At 39.4% G+C, this 18026-nt stretch overlaps 1 protein-coding gene across 1 annotated transcript in view; it reads left to right on the plus strand.

Annotated features, from left to right (window-relative positions):
• Positions 1 to 9681, plus strand: part of LOC109929754 (metabotropic glutamate receptor 8) — a 365314-nt gene extending 355633 nt beyond the window's left edge. The window contains exon 10 of the mRNA XM_020529332.2: positions 9278 to 9681. Coding sequence (XP_020384921.1) covers positions 9278 to 9327 — 50 coding nt within the window. The 3' untranslated portion in view covers positions 9328 to 9681. The remainder of the gene's footprint in view (positions 1 to 9277) is intronic.
• The last annotated feature ends 8345 nt before the right edge of the window (positions 9682 to 18026 follow it).

The raw sequence follows: 18026 nt of genomic DNA on the forward strand, positions 1-18026 counted from the left end.
TAATTTTGTTGCACCACTAGGTAATGATACCGTTTCTGAAAATGACTACAGCCAAAATGTTCAAAGAAGAGAAATTCCACCTGAAACAATGGGATAGATTTTCAATTTTTACATCAAAATTTTTTTTTGATGTTTTGGTGATTAAAACAGGTTGCCAACTCACTATCACCCATGTTAAACTATTAGGCAAGGTAACAGGTACTAAATTAAAGATAAACATTGTGCCTTTATGACGCAATCAAAATGAGTACTAGGGAGAAATTGGAGACTGGCAGGTCCTCATGATATTTATAACTACAAGGTAAGCTTCACTTGCATACCAGGACATGATATTAGATTTTTGACTCATTCCCAGGTCTCTTGTTATAATATTTAAGTAGTTATCCAAACATTCGGGATATTTCTGGAATGAGACTGTTGTAATTGTGTCATTAAAAAGAACATTTTAAAGGCTGTAAGATAATTCAGTTTGTTTTAACTGGTAAACGATTTACCCACTTGCAAATATCATTTTCAAATACAGTGCTCTTGTTCAATAAGCTAATGTGCTTATTATACAATCAAGCTGAAAACTAAGAAAACCTTTTTATTCCACTTTGTTGAATAATGCAATTTAACTTTGAATATAATTAGTTCCAAAATTTTTTTTTAAATCCACATTCTTAAGGTATGGGCAACATGAGCAAGGCTGACATTTATTCCCCATTATTGCAGTCTTCCTGAGTAAGTGAGAATGGGCTGCCTACTTAAACCACAGTAGTCACTATGTTAGAGGTACTCCCACAATGCTTCATTATGGAAATTTCAGGATTTTTTCCCCAGCAATGATGAAGGAACAATGATATTCTGAACTTGGAAGTGATGGTGTTTCCACTCAGCTCCTGCCTTTATTCATCTGTGTGAGGGAGGTTACAGGTCTAAGAACAAAAGAAATGATTGCAAGACCTCAGGCCCAACAGCCCCTCGAACCTGCTCTTCCATTTACAACAACTGTTCTGGTAGTGGTTCTTGTTTTTAGCTTTGACTCTAACTGTTCCTACCCACACAGCAGAACCACATTCTTAGTCTGGTTTATGTCATTGTATCAAGACAACTAGATCTCTCCTCTCCAACTCTAACCTCCTTTCCAGATATGAGGAGATATCCTAACCCTGACACCAGCAAGCAAGATAGCCTTTTTTCTTCCACTGGTGGGACATGGGCATTGCTGGTTGACCAGCATTTATTGCCCGAGTTGCCCATGAGAAGGAATGGTGAGTGGGACTTCATCTCCACAAGGACTGTGCGATGGTCGCTTTTACTGATACTGTTATGGAGAGATGCATCTGCAGCTGGTAGATTGGTAAGGATGAGATCAAATATGTTTTTCTCTCTTGTCTGTTCTGTCACCACCTGCCACAGCTCCAGTCTAGCAGCTATGTCCTTTACCTCGATCAACTCCATCACTAGTGTTGCTGCCGAGCCATTCTTGGTGGTGAATATTTGAAATCCCACACCCAGGGTACACTTTGTGCCCTTGCTACCCTCAATGCTTTCTCTAAGTATTGTTCAACATTAAGGAGGACTGATTCGTCAGCCAAGGGAGGACGGTACGTGGTAATCTGCAGGTTTTCATGCCCATATCTGGGACATTGGCTGTAAGCTATGATTCCGTGACTATTTCGGGCTGTTACTTGACTAGTCTAGAAGACAAATCTCCCAATTTTGACACTAGCCCCAGATGTTAGTGAGGAGGATTTTGCAGGGTTGACAGGGCTGTTTCTGCCATTGCCTTTTCCAGTGCCTATGTTGATACCAGGTGGTCTGTCTACTTACATTTCTTTGTTGAGACTTTGAAACAATTGATGCAACTGAGTGGTTTCCTAGGCCATTTCAGAGGGCAGTTGAGAGTCATCCACATTACAGTGGGCATGGAGTCACGTATAGGCCAGATCAGAAGAGGATGACAGATTTCCTTCCTTGAGGAACATTAGTGAGCCAGATGGGTTTTTCTGACAAAGGTTGGACATGGGGGAAAAGCAGGAACAGGTTATTGAGTTGAATAATGAACCATGACAGTAACGAACAGTGGAGCAGGATCAAAGGCCTACTCCTGTTCCGATTTTCTATGTTTCCGTAAAACTTGCTAGCACGTGGAATAGTCGAACCACAGGAAGATAGAGAAGATTGGAATAGAAAGAAGTGAAAATAGATTTAGATGATGAAGAAAGGATGGAAGGTCATGTGGAACATCACTACAATATTGACTAGTTGGTGAATACCTTTCTCCCAGATCACAAGAGCTTGAATTTTAAAAGGAACCAATTTAACTAGAATTTCTTAAATCAGCCAAATGTGAGATAATTAAGTTCTTCGCTACAGAAAAAAATAACCAAATACTCATGCAGACAGATTAGAAATAAGAAGTGAGTCCAAAATTATAAAAGTTTTAAAAGAAAGGTGCACTGATCAGTCTCTGAATTGTTGATGAAGAGCAGGCATTGGACTGGTTGCGTTGATGTTTACAGGTGATCAGTCAATTTTCGAGACTCCCGCTTTTTGGGTAAACCGATTACAGTTCCTTTGTCATGATTCCTTTTTCCACTAGTTTGCAGCACTTGGGAGTAATTTATTTCTTTCATTCTTTACCTCCAGTGCAGGGGTGTTTACTGTTGTGGCTTCCACAGCACACTAGGCGTACTCTTGTCCATAGCAGCCAAATAATAACATGCAGACTAAAGTTGAAGCTCTCTTATTCCTCAATTAGAAGTGTATAAAAAATGGAGTTAACCACAAAAATTGTTGACAAGAGGTGTCTCTCTAACAAGTCTGAGGAGTGGTGTGGAGAAATATTCAGCCACTTCATTATCTCAAGTCACTTTCAATTTGTTTGGATTTTCTTTCACACTTACAGGTGTTGCATTTTCTCAGTCCAAAACAATTTTTTTTTGCCAGTGAGTGACCCAATTTACACCAGCGGTTATATTGTCTCTGCAGCTGTTCTCTTTTTAAAAGCACATTTTGGAATTAAGGGCTAAAAACACCTGTAGTATTTCAGGTTTCAGATGCATCATTGTAATGTTTTTGTGACTTGTCCCCTCTGACCATCTGCTCCTGTTTAAGAGCAGTTTATTTTTACTGCAAACTGTTTCACAGTGAGCATGTGAGCTTTTCTGTCTTCACGTTTCCACCATTGTATGCATCCTTACACAGCCCTTGCTTGTTTATGGATTTCAGGTATTGATTTATTGTCACATGTAGGTTGAAAGATATCGTGTTTTGTCGCCATGATACAGTGCCATTTGCAGTTACAGAAAGAATAAAAGGAAATTACATCATAGAGTTCATCTTCTGTACAAGGGGTTCACAAACACAACTCCAGGCTTTTACAAGGTCTCCGCAAGGTGTCCCAGATCCCCACTCCAGGCATCGCCGCTGCCACACCGAACACTCACCAAATCTACTCCTACCGCAGCCAGGAGACTTCTTACGTGCTCCACGACCGCTGCAGCCGATGACCTGCTGAGTCCCTGAGTCCAGGCTGCAGGCCTACCACAGCCAGTAGTCCTGACATCAGGCACTATGACCGCTGCAGCTGACAACCCGCTGACTTTTCTCCAGCTTCGCCGCAATGTCAGAAGATGAAGTCATAGGATCCCTACAGTGTGGAAGCAGGCCATTTGGCCCCTTGAGTCCACACTGACCCTCCGAAGAGCATCCCACCCACACCCAAGTGCTGTAACCCGACATTCCCCATGGCTAATCCATCTAGCCTGCACATTCCTGGACACCATGGGCAATTTATAATTAGTCAGTCCACCTAACCTGCACATCTCTGGATGAAAGAAAAAGAGAAAGTTAAGGATGAAAAAGGGGAGAAAGAGAGAAGGGAGGGGATTTGCTCAGGAACACTACCTGGCGTGCCGGAGATATTGAATATCATCTCATAATGTTTATATTGTGCAGGAGACACACTGGAAAGGAAGTCCAGGAGCATGCTGCTGCAGTTCCTCTGTAGGGGTTTTGTTTTTAAATTTGGTCACTGAACGTACATCTGATTTTCAGATTCCTGACCGATTAGAATGAGCAGATGTGACGATTCCTTGGAGGGGGCACTCACTCTTAGGGTTTACTGACACAAGACCCTTGCAGATCAGGTCTCAGCTCAGATACACAACCCTCAGTGGCCCTGGGTAAACCAGGTAGTTTGGTTTTCCATTGGTGTCTCATGTGAAAAAAAAACAGCAGGTTAGTAAAGACAGCAGTGGAGAATCCGTAAAGAGAGCATTGAATACTTCAGCTGGCTGCAGATGCTCAGCCTCAGGGGCCTGTTGAGAAACAGGATCATTCTGGAGCAGTAACAGCAAAGGCGAGTTGTACTGGCAGGCTTTCCATGGGCACAGAGTGTGTTTGGTGATCAATTTGGAGGAGACGGTCTCAAGAAGAAATGTCACAATGGTCTCTGTGATGATGCCTTCACTTGTGGATAGTGTGCTGCAGGGCTTTGGTGAGACTACACCTGCAGAACTGCGTACAGTTTTGCTCTCTTTATCTGAGGAGTGATGTTCTGGCTATGGAAGGAGTACAATGAAGTTTCCCTGGACTGATTCCTGGCCTGGCAGCACTGATGTAAGAAGAAAGACTGAATTGGTTAGGACTATATTCACCGAAGCTTAAAAGAATGAGGATGATCTCATAAAAGTCTATAAAATTCTAACAGGAATAGACAGGATAAATGCAGGAAGGATGTTCCTTAACAGGATAGATGCTGAGAGGTTGTTTCCCAAGGCAAGGGAATCTAGAACAAGAGAACACTATCTCAGAAAAAAAGTGTCGATCATTTAGAATTGAGGCAAAATTGCTTCACTCAAAGTATTGTGAATTGGCTACTTCAGAAGTTTGTGGATGCGTCATTCTTATATATATTTATGGCTGAAAGAGGCAGTTCTTCGAAATCCATGAAATCAAGAGGTTTGGAGAACCAGGATGGAAAGTGAAGTCAAAACCCAAGATTAGGGATAGGATTTCACTGAATGTTGGAGCATACGTGGCTGGCTATGTGACCTCTTCAGGCCTCCATCTCTTGTGTTCTTGTATTCACATTCCAACAGTGCCTTCAATTGCCAAGACTGCAAGCCCTGGGATTCTCTCCATACATTTCTCGATCTCGCTAACTCATTTTCTTCCTTTAAGTTACTCCTTAATATCTATCTTGCTGACTTTTGGTCAAGTGATCTGGTATTTTCTTTATTGCTGGTCGTTGTACATTGCTCACAATGCTCCTAAGAGGTGCCTTGAGATGCTTATGTTAAAGGTGCCGTGCAAGTGTAGATTTTTGTTGCTGTTCATCCGAGGTAAGATAGCATAAATGCTGCCATCTTGATTGATGGTGGAAAGTGGATAAGGCATGCAATTCTTCAATGTATTGCAAGGGACCTACAGTCAGTGGATACCACCTCCAACGCAGCATAAGCACACTCTCAGAACAAGACCTATGTGAAAAGCCCTTTATTCAAAGCAAGGAAGCAGGCACGAAGTTTAAGGTTTTATGGTATTTTGTGTTACTGTCATTTCTACAAGCCCTTCAATTGTTGCTGAACTCTTGCTTTGCTTTCACTAATGAGAGCCTAACGGGAAACCTCTGCACCTACAGCTAAAGTTGAAACCTTATGTCAGGATCATTGTCAATGTCACAATTTAACTGAGCAATTCTTCTCTTCTGAGGAGATTTCTCACACACTGAAGCACAGGCATTGATGTGTTGAACCCAGTTTCCCAACATATCTGTTTCTGCACTTTAACTTTCTGCAGTTTCCCAAACTGACTCACTATATGAAGCTAAATAGTCCCCTTTACATTGTGACTGAGATTTTTCCCAGCATTTTTCCCGGCACTGTACAACTGCAATTAAATTGTTGAGCAGAGTTTGCATCAATTATTCAAGAAAGAAGTTGCATCACTTTAGAAATGAACCAATTAATGAACGACGTTTTTGTATTTTGTCAATGTTGCAATGCGAAATATTAGGAAAGACAACATAATAGCAGAATGTGAAAGGAATGAGAGATGAAACTATTGAAATATTTGGATGCTTCAGCCACCAAGATGAAATGTGTCATGCAGCTAATTTGTTACAGCCAAACACCACAATATACTAGATGGTCTGAGTCAATCATGTGAAATAGATGATCTCGACTTAGTCAAAGGTTTCAGGTTCAAGGTGTGGTCCAGAGACATGAGCTTGTATCCGTGCTGAATTCCCAGTGCAGAACTTGAGGAGTGCTGCGTTGTCTGATTATCGGATTAGATTAAACTGAGGCTCTGCCGAGCCTTTCAGGAGAATCTAAAAGATCCCATGGCATTATTTTGAAGGACCACTGTCAATATTAATCCCTCATTTAGTATCACTCTAGAATAAACAGATTAACTGCTCATCATTCCCATGCTATTTATGGGACCTTGCTCTGTGCAAATTTGCAGCCAGTTTCCTGCATTTTAACAGTTACTGCGCTTTAAAAGAAGTACTTTTAGAGCAGTACAGCACTTCAAGCTTTATGAGATTGTGATGAATCTTTCTTTCTCTTTGTGATGCTGTTGTGACAAAACTGGTGTGAACTACTAGATGGAAAAATTGTAAATACTATGCCTTCTTCTGTATTTTTGATTGGAGTCTGAAAAAGGAAAAGAACTGTTTTAAAGCTAGGATTTGTTGAAATTTTAGTGCAGCTTTTTTAAAAAAGTAAGTGATCTGACACTAATTGTGAGTGCTGCTTACACAGTTGCTGGTTCAAGCAGTAGTAGGAGAAGGTGCAGACATGCTGGAGTTGAGGATAAGGACAGATAAGGGTTCAGCTACCAACATGTAGCTGTTTGATCTGTGGACACTTGACCAATTATCAATGACAAAGGCCTTCTGCTTGCCAACAACTATTTGGTTCCCAAGTAGCTGAAGAGCTCAGAGCTATGAACAAGATAATGAGAAGACATCAGATCTCCACCAGTTCAGGAGCTCTCTCTGATCTTTGCAGTAAAAGCTACTTTCAGCCTGAAGAGATCCAATTTATCTTTCCTTTAGCAGTTGCCATATTGTGTGACTTTTAATGTATAGGTCAAGAGCTTTATAAGTGTGGACAAGTTACTCTCTACCTCTTGCAAACTAGTGAAAGCATGCAGAGAAAGAAGATAGAAAAACAGCATTCTGATCAGCACAAAAATCACCTCAACAGATTCAGTGAACTACTTTCCTAGTCTTTCCCTGTGCCCATAACACCCATGTCTTTTTTTGCTTGTCTGTTTCTGTCTGTGTGTGCGAGAGAGACTATAAGGAGTTAGAATATTAACTGCCAATGGTTCATAATTGTTTACCTGTAATCATTCCTATTAAGCATGGAAACCTAGTCCATGCTTTTTCACAACCTGTCTTTGATACTTAGGTAAATTATGGGAGGGTAGGATAGTTTTTACATCCTCTTTTGTCATGACTCTGAGAAGCACACAAAATCCCTCTCCTAACAGTAGTTATTTCCAATTAAAGTATTGTTAGTTTTCAGAGTAACAGCATTGGACGATTGCATTTGTTTCTTACATTTATATTCAGTTTCACAGATAAAAGTGAAGGCTTGTAACACATGTATGTGATAAAGCTGTTGTAAATGATATTTTACATATTTTAAGTCAAAAACTGGAGTTAAGACGTGAGTTCTATGGTCAGGCAGAACTGTAATCTACTCCTTTATATTGGAGCTATGTTTTAGCAGCGCCTGAAGTGCATTGTGCACAGCAGATAGCACTACAAACAATAGACTTCGTGATGAGCAATTAAATCTACTTATGTGCTCTATTGTCTCAGACAAAAATCCAATGAATAGAACCAGAATTTTCAGTGCTACTTAGTTTGTGCCTAATATTTGGGTCATGGATTATGTGTTTTTGGATTTTCACTTTCAATATTTTTAAAGAGACTTTGTCTTCAGAAAAAGTACTTGGTAAACCTTATGGTATGAATGCAATGAGCTGCACACTTTTCTGTTACAGTTAGACTGCATGAAGCTGTGAAATATATCACTGTGTTCGTAGATAAAATATTTATTTTTGTCAAGTCGAGAAGCAACAGTCTCCTTCAGTGAAATAAAGCCAGACATGGACAAACCTGCAGAAAGTGAAGCTTGTTATAATTCCACTTCATATCCTCAAATTAATCTTTCCAGGTTTGATCAATCTTCACTATTTTAATACCAATCATAAAAAAGTCTACAAAGGCTCCAAAAAGTTATGGTAATTGCCAAAAAAAAAATCGCCTCTGTCTAATAGGATTTCCTAGCAAATGTTGGGAAGATCATCCTCAAACTGGCACAGTAAATAGACATGGGAAGCAGGTACATGGCAAATCCAATGCAAAGTTGCACGTTGTCTTTTTATGCACAAACGTTACATCAACATTCTGGAACTCCCAACCTGACGGTATTATTGGGAATAGTTTCACAGCTAACAGCAGTTTGAGAAGAAAGTCCAGCACCACCAAAAGCAACTTTGTCAGTAATGTCTACATATCCTGAATGAATGAAAAGAAGCACTTCCAAGTTAATACATCCAAAATATGTTAAACCTGCATTTAACAAGTTTGGATTGAATTCACAGCTAATATTGAGGAATGGCAGAAATAACAAGGATACTTCAGGAAAGAGGGTGAAATTTTCACATTTCTTTTTAAATTGCAGGTGTGGAAGTGTCAGTTGCCTTCCTGGTACATTCTCAAAGGCAGTAGATGTCTTCTCCCTGATGGATTTATGCATAATTGCTATTTTACAAAGAAGAGGAAGACCATTTGGCTTTAAAATAAAATTCTATTCAATTATTCAACTCTCCCACTCATGCTACACAAAATTACAATTTCTTTCCCCATGCAAGAAAATATCAGTTGCCTTTTTAAAAATCACTAATGAATCAAGTTCCACCACTGTTTCAGGCAATGAATTTGAGATCATAACTTGCCGTGCAAATAATTTCTCCTCCTCTTATTTCTGGTTCTTTTGTTAAATTTCTTAGAAGTATTTCCTCTGGTACTAATGGGTTGTAACCTTTGGTTTCCTGTCAATGGAAACAAATGGTCTCTTTTTATTAATCCTATCAACTCCTTCACAATTTTGAAGACCTTAACTAAACTCACAGCTGGCCCCAACCCCAACTGTAATCTTCTCTGTTTTAAGAACAATCCCAACATTTGCAGTTTTATCACATAACTGACGTCTTTCTTTATTATTGGTTGTTCAAATCTATCTTGTGTATCTGTCCTCAACAGCTTCTTCTACCAAGACAACATATATCAGCTATAGCAACCATGCAAACTGACTTGGCTAAAATCTAAAGTAGTCTGAAGGGACTGCATGTATGAAAATGAACCCTCGTGTCTCATCATTTGGAAAGTGCCCCGACTGTACTACCTGCTGTGAGGCTGAGGAAGAACAGCCCTCAGTGACATCAGATGAGGTGTTCCCATGTGTATTCCAAGACACAGGTCTGATGACAAGAAAATCTAAAGAGGTCATCGTGCAATCGGCAGTTTTATTTGGCAAAGAATGTCGGCCAGAGTGAACCCATGCCTGTTGTTCTCCTTGTAAGTCTTGTGATTGTGCAATTTTTCATTCTTGTTCAACTTAGTTTTGAAAGGCTTTCTCCGCCCTGCATAATGCAAAAAAAAAGGGCTTGTTGTATGTACCAACTAGCTGGATTGCAACACTGCGTGGCACTTAAATAAATGCAAAAGGTTGAAGCATGTTGAATTTTTTATACAACAGATGTATTTGTAATAAAGGAATGTTTTGCAAATTCAGAGTTTTTTGAGTCGCAGGTTCAAGTGTAATTTAACGTGACATCTTCATGCCTCCTGGCAAAGACGCAGAAATAATTTGCTTCTGTTTTATTTTAAGACCTATCAGCCGCAACAAATGGACATCATTAACATGTACACTAGCGTTGACTATCTTCAATTATAAATTTGGCTACAGTTAGGAGCTTGGGATCAGGAGTAGGCTATTCAGTCAGACCCCTCAAACCTGCTCATCATTCAATTAGATCATGGTTCATTGATGGTTTATGGTTTGGAAAATCGAAGACTTAGTAAAGACTGTATAACATACATTTTCACTTTTGTTTTTGGCACATTTGCAGAAGGTCCTGTCTTGGTTAAAATTTATTTAAAATGGCCACAGGGATTTGAGACATACATCAGTTTCACCCAAACTCCAACTTGCTTAATAATATGGTGCTATTTTTCCATTAAGCTTTTATTTCATTAATACATGCAATGCAATGCAGGGCAGCTGAGAAAAATCTATGAGAAGTAGCAAATAAATACATTAATATATCATCTTTAACCTAGTAAAAGATCCCACAATATTTTAGAGAGCACAATCCAGCTGTCAGACAACTCACAAAAGCAGAAATGCAACCATCAATTCTGTGGTGACCACAGTATAACTGCAGTGAGCATTTACATGCAGACCAACTAAATGCAGTGTCACAATTGGCCTTTGTATCACAGGCGGAAATGGTGTAGAATGAACTATGGTGTCCAGGGTGAGTAATAAAAGCGATAGACCATGTGGTTGTGCATTAAAATATATTTTTCTCTGTAACAACATCAAAACTTGTGGTAAATTAATACCAGGAGATCTGTGGCTGTGCTACTGAGCATAAGAGAACCACACAAAGACTTTACTAATGGGAGTACCACTGCTTTGAGGCTGTGGAAATTAAGTCAAGGCATCTTCAGTCGTATATTTAAGGTCAAAGAAACTGAATAAATAGCCCAAAATTGTTTTGGTTACAATTCGACCTCACTTAAATCTGGTAACTTTAGAACATTTTACTGTTGTCATTTGAATGCATTAAATCCTGAAAACATTTAGCAAAGTTTTGAAGAATAAAGGAGAGACATCAGCAAAACCACAAAAAAGGCTACTCACCCAGTATCGGCTGAAGCTACCCAACATATACCATACCGTTGATTTAAAAAAAAACATTGCATTAGGTTTTGCTTACCGAACAAGGACCAAATTGGCAGATGCCATTCTCTAGGAAAATACACGTGAGGAAAGAACAAATTATATTTCTGAATTAATGTAATATTGCATTAAGCACTCAGCTGCAGCAACAGAAAGGAATCGGTCGTATTTTCAAATGGAATTTATTAAGTTTACAAGCTCAAAGCCTTTCACCCATGTAATGAATGCTTCACAGTTTTATTGTGGCACAAAACAGAATGATAAGCAACATTGCAATGCGATCCACTTTATGTTTATTCCCTCATTTCTCCAGTCAGTGCCCCCATCTGACAAGAGCCTACTAGTTCCACTTGGCGATGTACACACATTTCCACACTTCTTAAGAGAATATGCATTAGTCATAATCATTCCTAGCATGACACTGACAGTATAAGTTCTGCATGAATTTTGGTGGCGCAATGGCAACTAATTCTATATGGTACATGATTTACACTGAACATTGTGAAACTGGTGAATGTAAGCAGTGGTGGTGGAGTGATCCTATGTTAACAAGGTGTGTACTGGAATGTAAATGGCTTCCAGTTTTGATTTCTTTATTACAGTGGATCCCTAATAAAATTAACTCCACTTACCAAAGAAAAAGTTGACCCTTAAAAGGCACTCAATCTTAGTCCGGTGGGCGTGGCATCCAGACACTGCACTTAAAATGTTACACCTGCAGCCTGGTTGCAGTTAACACATTGATTTGAAACCTGCTGGGGGGTCATAGTTTGGGTGAGAACAACTGCCCTGACCAACACAAATCAGGCTTGCGGTGGCTGTGTACACCATTTTAGTGGGAGGGTGGTAGTGGGGTTTGTATGTTAAGGGCTGCAAAGGAGATGGTCTGCCTCAACTATTGATGGAACAGCAGTGAACACTGCTACAGTGAGGGCCAATGTCCAGTTTCGCCTTCCTTCCTAAATGGGAGGTTAGCCAAAAGAAAATGAAGAGAATTAGAATGAGTTGATCGCAAGTAGGTTCCACTGTAATCGATATTGTTGATATCATTTGTTAAAGAACGATTGAGTAAATACCCTGAAATGTTTCTCCTGTATTCATCTGGTATTTTTTATTGAAATTAATTGACTAAAAGTTATTGAATTTTTATTGTTGTCTTTCTTTTCTGCACTTTCTTCCTCACAAAGGGTGTTTGGCATTTTGCTATATTGTAACTGTGTAAAATATTATATGCCATTTTAGCTTGCACACTGAATATAGTGAGGATTCTCAAAGTGACATGTTACTGGACAACATGTCATAGTGTTAATAGATTGGAATCATATGGAATCCAAAACAAATGCATCAAGTTTGTGAGAAGTCAATTTAGAAAAGAAAGCAGGAAAATCCCGTGACCTGGCCAAGCCAACAGGTAGTGAATCTTGGGATCAACTAAACTACAACTGGATGCCTTTGGGGATGAGCTTTGAGGAGTCAAATGCAAATCAAATTTTCTTAAAGAATAATTAATTGACTTTAGTACAATAATTCTTATTAGTAACAATAATAAGACCTGAAACAGAACATTTATCATAGAATTTCAATAGAAGACATGAATTTCAGGCAAGGCATAGATTTTCCTTAAATTACTTCATTGCCTGCCAAGGGTCAAAAATGGAGTTGAATGGTTGAATGGCCTTTGCTTGTTCCAAACCCTCTAAGTACATGCAAAATAAGTGTCCAGCAAAGGTTCTTGATAGAAGTGAAAGTAGTTTGCACGCATTTTGTAGAATTTCCCTTCTCTGCCCTCTTTGCATCATTATCTTAACAAATATATCCTATACAATATATACACACTGATCATAAGGTGATGTTCTTCTCTCATTTAACAGACTGAAATGCATTGGATTGATTTTTTTAAAAATTGATTTAATTTGGCATTGATTTTGTAGACTAACTTCCATTCTTAACTCACTTCGATTTTAGTTCTCAGATGTCTACCAATTTAGCAAGGCAAGAGATGTTGCTCGCAGTCTAAATTCCATCCTGCAAGCTTAAAAAAAATTGGTTGCACCCAGAAGTCATGGATTCAAGGGTGTGGGAAGGGAGGAGATCCCAATCTTGTTCATTATTTATCTGCCCTTTCAACAAGTACATGTGTATGGAATCTGCTTCAATTTGCTGCCCTCTATTGGCAAGTATTCTGGTAAAGCTCACAGTCTAAATTTGCATTTGAAGGATTGCCAGTTGAATAGAATATTGGATGGCAAAAGATACCATGGAACCTTACCTCAGCAAGTACGCAACATTTTCAGGAAAAAGTGGTAAGAAAAATAAATACTTATACGACAGATTTTTAATTTTTTTCTTAAGAACTTCTTCAGTCAGCAATCGAACAATGAAGAAAGTGGCAATTGCGAATAACTGGATGCCCATTTATTTCCAAAATACTTTGCTTGTGAAATGTGGTGATTTAAGGATCCAACAACAGCATATATTTGGGATTCAGAGGTGAATTCCCATGACCTACTCGCACGACATAAGGAATGATGTGATATTCGCAACCACGAGAACCTCACTTTAATATTAATCCTGCAACTGAACAACGAAAAACCTTTACTGCAGCATTTTAGACGATGAGCTATCCTATACAGCAAAATGTTTGTATTTTCCCTCAAACATAACTTCATTAGATATGACCTGAATTGTAGAAGAAATGTTGTCCGATCCGAAGAGCAATATAAATCACTGAAGAGACCAAAACCCGATTGTGTCTTAATAATAACAAGCATTGCCGCGCTGATGTATGGCTTTACATTGCCATAAGCTTCAGTAGGGGGAAAGGAGTCGCAGTCTGTGTCCAAATACCTGCCAATGCTGCTCTTGACCTAGAGAGTAGGAGAGCGGAAAGACAAAGCCAGACTCGACTACTCAGCTGATTTTTTTCCCCTCTCTTGTCGAGTCTAGACACTGCACTATGTAGTATCATGTTCAATTTGAGCTGAATTAAATGCTCTCACCCAGGGGGAAGGGTGCAATTGGTCAGAGTGCTAATTGTGAAAGAGGTTTGTCAGAAAGGGAAAATGATCCGAGGTCTCTGCTTTTTATGGCAGTTCCTGCAGGACACATAGTTGGAGACACGTTAGTAAGGAAAGAGCTACACTTCACTCTAAAGTCCCTCACAGTGGATTACTTTTCCAATACTTTTTTTAATCAACGATTGCACATAAGTAAAAACAATAGAGGTAATGTCCCAGACATCAGTTGTTAATGAAGCAGTATGTCAAGTCATTGTTTTCACCAGAGGAGTGAAAGGGGGTAAATAAACTTCAAAAACTGCAGAGAAACAACTGATTTCTTGATTTACGCAATGATTCAAGTGGTAAGTATGGAAGGGATGTTGGCCAGTGCTGCATTCTTGAAAGTTACATTTATAAAGGTGTGTGTGTAAAATGAAGAAAAACACAAGAATTTATGTAAATTTATCAAGATAGGCTTTGAATGTCTGGAATCCCAGAAGTCCCAAGTTGGAGATAACTCAGATTTTCTCTGGTACGTTTGCATTTGAGACATTGGGAGAACACTTGCTTTTAATGCTCATGATGCAATCTGTCTGATTCTCTTTTTTTTATTGGAATTGGGTGTGGAGTTCTGTAATGAGCAGATAATGTGCTCTGGAAGTTTAGCACACAAGCAATGAAGATGGAAATTTACCTGCACCAGCATGAAGCACTTTCATTTGCTCAACACTAAAGTTTCATGTGAAAGTTGGAACTCACTCTGAATTGAAAAAAACAAAATAAGAGTTGTCTCCTGTGTCCAATCAAGTCTGCTCAGGCCTGACACTGGATTCAACTACATTTACACGGCAACTGCAACATTTGTGTGCACTAATGCCCTTTTGTGAAAAAATGTTAGAAGCTTCTTAAATTTGCTGTGAGCCCTATCATCTGTAATTATAGGGCCATATTTTGAGTAACATTCCAATCAGTCTATACAAATAGAACAAAGAAACCATATGTGCAAAATTCAGCCCTGCCTGTGAAAATTCAATTTGGATTCAATTTTGTACAAAGACAATTTGCAGAGCACCTTTCATATCATCAAGATGTCTCAAAGAGTTTTGTAGGCAATAAATCATTTTCAAGGTATTGTAACTGTTGAAACGCAGGGAACTGTTCTTCTTGAGATTATGCGCCTAAGGGAATGTCTGAACCACAGCACCATGATGTTCAACATGTGTAGGGCAAGGAGGCTGGCCCTGAATCAATCCCGTTCAGAACTGCGAAATCAAGCCTTTACTGCTGGCAGCAATGTGATCCACACTTGGCAGTCATTACAACTAATCAAGCAACCCTGGTCCCCCAACCCAAAGTGTCTGGGTTGCTGTGGCGTGTTGCTTCATGCACATTGTAATCTAGAACAGCGAAGTGATGTGTCACAGAGGGAATGATCCCTTGGAAAACTGATAAGGGAAGTGAGGGGTGGATATGTTTGATGGGTGGCATCCTGCTGGAGGTCGCAAAAATAACGAAGTGTAGTCTTTTGCAGAGGCTGGTGGAGCACAAAGTGAGGAGAACCCTCTTATTGTTCTAAGAGGGAAGGGAAAGGGTGAGGCACCATCTTGCTCTCATGTTAACATTTCTGTCTTAGGTCTGTTGCAATGTTCCAGTGAAACCGAATGCAAGCTGAAGGAACATCACCTCATTTCCGCTTGGACACTTTCTAGCCTTCAGGAATCAGTCTTCTATTACTATTACACATTTGTCCACCTCACAATTCCCACTGTTTTGTTTACCATGGTTTGATTTCAGCAGAGCTGACCTGTTTTCTGCTTTTAACCACCTACCATTAACATCTATTCTGCATCTATATATCTCCTCAACTACCATTGGCACTCCCTTTGCATTTTGCTCTGGATACCCGTACCATTTATTCCACCTCTTGCTCCCTCTGTTAACAGCATAAAAACCATCAGTTTCTAACCTCCTCCTGTTCAAAGAAGCGTTATACTGGACTCAAAATGCTATTTTTTTTGTCTGTCTCAATAGATGCTGCCTGACCTGCTGAACTTCTGCAGCAGTTTCTGTTTTCATTTCAGAGTTCCAGAATCTGCAGTATCTTTGAATCAGCTTTAGATGATGGTTGACGGCTGAATATTGATCAGGACACTAAGGAGAAATCTCATCCTCCTCTTTGGAACAGTGCCATGGGATTTTTTTACGTTTATCTAAGAGGGAAGATTGTGCCAGGGTTTAAAATCTCATGTGAAAGGCTTTACTCCTGACAGTTTAGCACCACTTCAGCTTTATCATGGAATATCAGCCTGCGTATTGAGATCAAGTCCCTGATATGGGACTTGATCTCTTCTGACACCAGTCTGAAGTCTTGAAACAAATATAAATTTGTAATTCAACATGATAGATGTGTTTATTAGACAATGTTAAAATGTATCTAGCTCTCAGTCCTTTAGTTGTGATTGTTGATATTCTGTGTGCTTCCTTGACACTGATTTAAAAGCTTAGGGGCTATCGAAAGGGCAGTTTATCTCTGGTAATACTGGTGTTGATTTTTTTAAATATTCTCTGTTGTACAGTTGTCAACATTTCTTACTATGACGTGCAATTTCAGTTATTTTCCCTAGTGGGGGCTGAGTGACTCCTACAAATGTTGCCCCTCAGCTTGGGTTCATATTGCTTCATGCATTAAAGTGAATTGAGCATTGAATTAATAAGAACATGAAAATTAATCAAGTAAAAATGGAAATGATGCTTATGATCCACTTCAGACCTGAAGCCAGGCAGTGCTCCCATATGTTGTGCTTTGTTGTAAAATATTCAGCTACAAAAGTAATTCTATAATTCTCAACAATATTCCCTTCTGTAAATTTGAAAGAAAGTGTATTTCATACAGTCAAAATATACATTTCGTACAGTCAAAATTTTCAAATTCACGAAACAGATACATAGCCAGAAATAAAAACACAATCCAAATTAATTCCTTTCTGCGCATCATAGAAGAGTTTGTTGTTAAAAATTCTTCATGATATTCAGGGTGCACTGGTTGGGGTAGTGCCATGTTAATACAGTGCAGCGTGAAGTAGAGTCTGACTTAATTGAAAACCCTAGGACAACACTACCTAAGTTTTCTTTCTGAAGTGTATGAGACCCATCATCTGAAGGGTATGAATAAACATCATGGCTAATGGATTCAGTGCCTGTGAAGCATCAATGGATGATATGAAGAGAGTCAAAAGAAGAAATTGCTGAAGAACTTCGGCAGATCTGACAGCATTTGTGGAGAGAAAGCAGAGTCAACGTTTTAGGTCCAATGACCCTTCTTCAGAACCAGTTGTGGAAAGACCAGCTAAGTCTACACTTAGAAAAGGGGATACAGTGATCTAACACTCATATTGATAAGGGGGCAGTCACTGAAACTACTAACAGCCTGAAAGAGGCTGTAACATTTTAGGAATTTTTGGAACATTTTTCTGTGGGAAGAATTTGGAAATCAGTTACAAATAAGTGCTGGGTTTTACATCACAATGGTTTCACTCCATATTGTATTTCACTTGATAGCTGTATGGTGCAGCTGCTGCAGCAAGACTTCATTTCTTAATGGAGGAATCATTGCAGATGTCCATTAAAGATACTATGTGAAATACTGTAGCTCCCAAAAGAGCTCAGATTGAGACAATGATTGTGAGTAAACATATTCCAAATTTTAAGTCAAGCCTATGCCCCAAACCCTTCAAGATTTTGAAAAATGTAGGAAACTATTCTTGGGACCTAAATTCTAAAGGTGGGAGAAGGTAGGTAGTTTTACTGACAGGCAGAATGTGGAAGAGAATGAGAGTGGTAGACTTCCCCTTTTTGTGAACACAATGTGGTGGGGGGGGGGGTGGGGGGGGCGGTGTCTGTAGAAATGTGAAAAAGGCACAAGAGCTCACAGGCCAGTTGGATCTTGGTATGGAAGCTGGCCTAGCGAGGGAAAGCACATTCATTTCAAGCCAAGAATTAGCCAGAACAGAGATAGTAGGAACTGCAGATGCTGGAGAATCTGAGA

The sequence above is a fragment of the Rhincodon typus genome, chromosome 18, assembly GCF_021869965.1.
Source record: "Rhincodon typus isolate 14 chromosome 18, sRhiTyp1.1, whole genome shotgun sequence".
Classification (NCBI taxonomy): Eukaryota; Metazoa; Chordata; class Chondrichthyes; order Orectolobiformes; family Rhincodontidae; genus Rhincodon; species Rhincodon typus.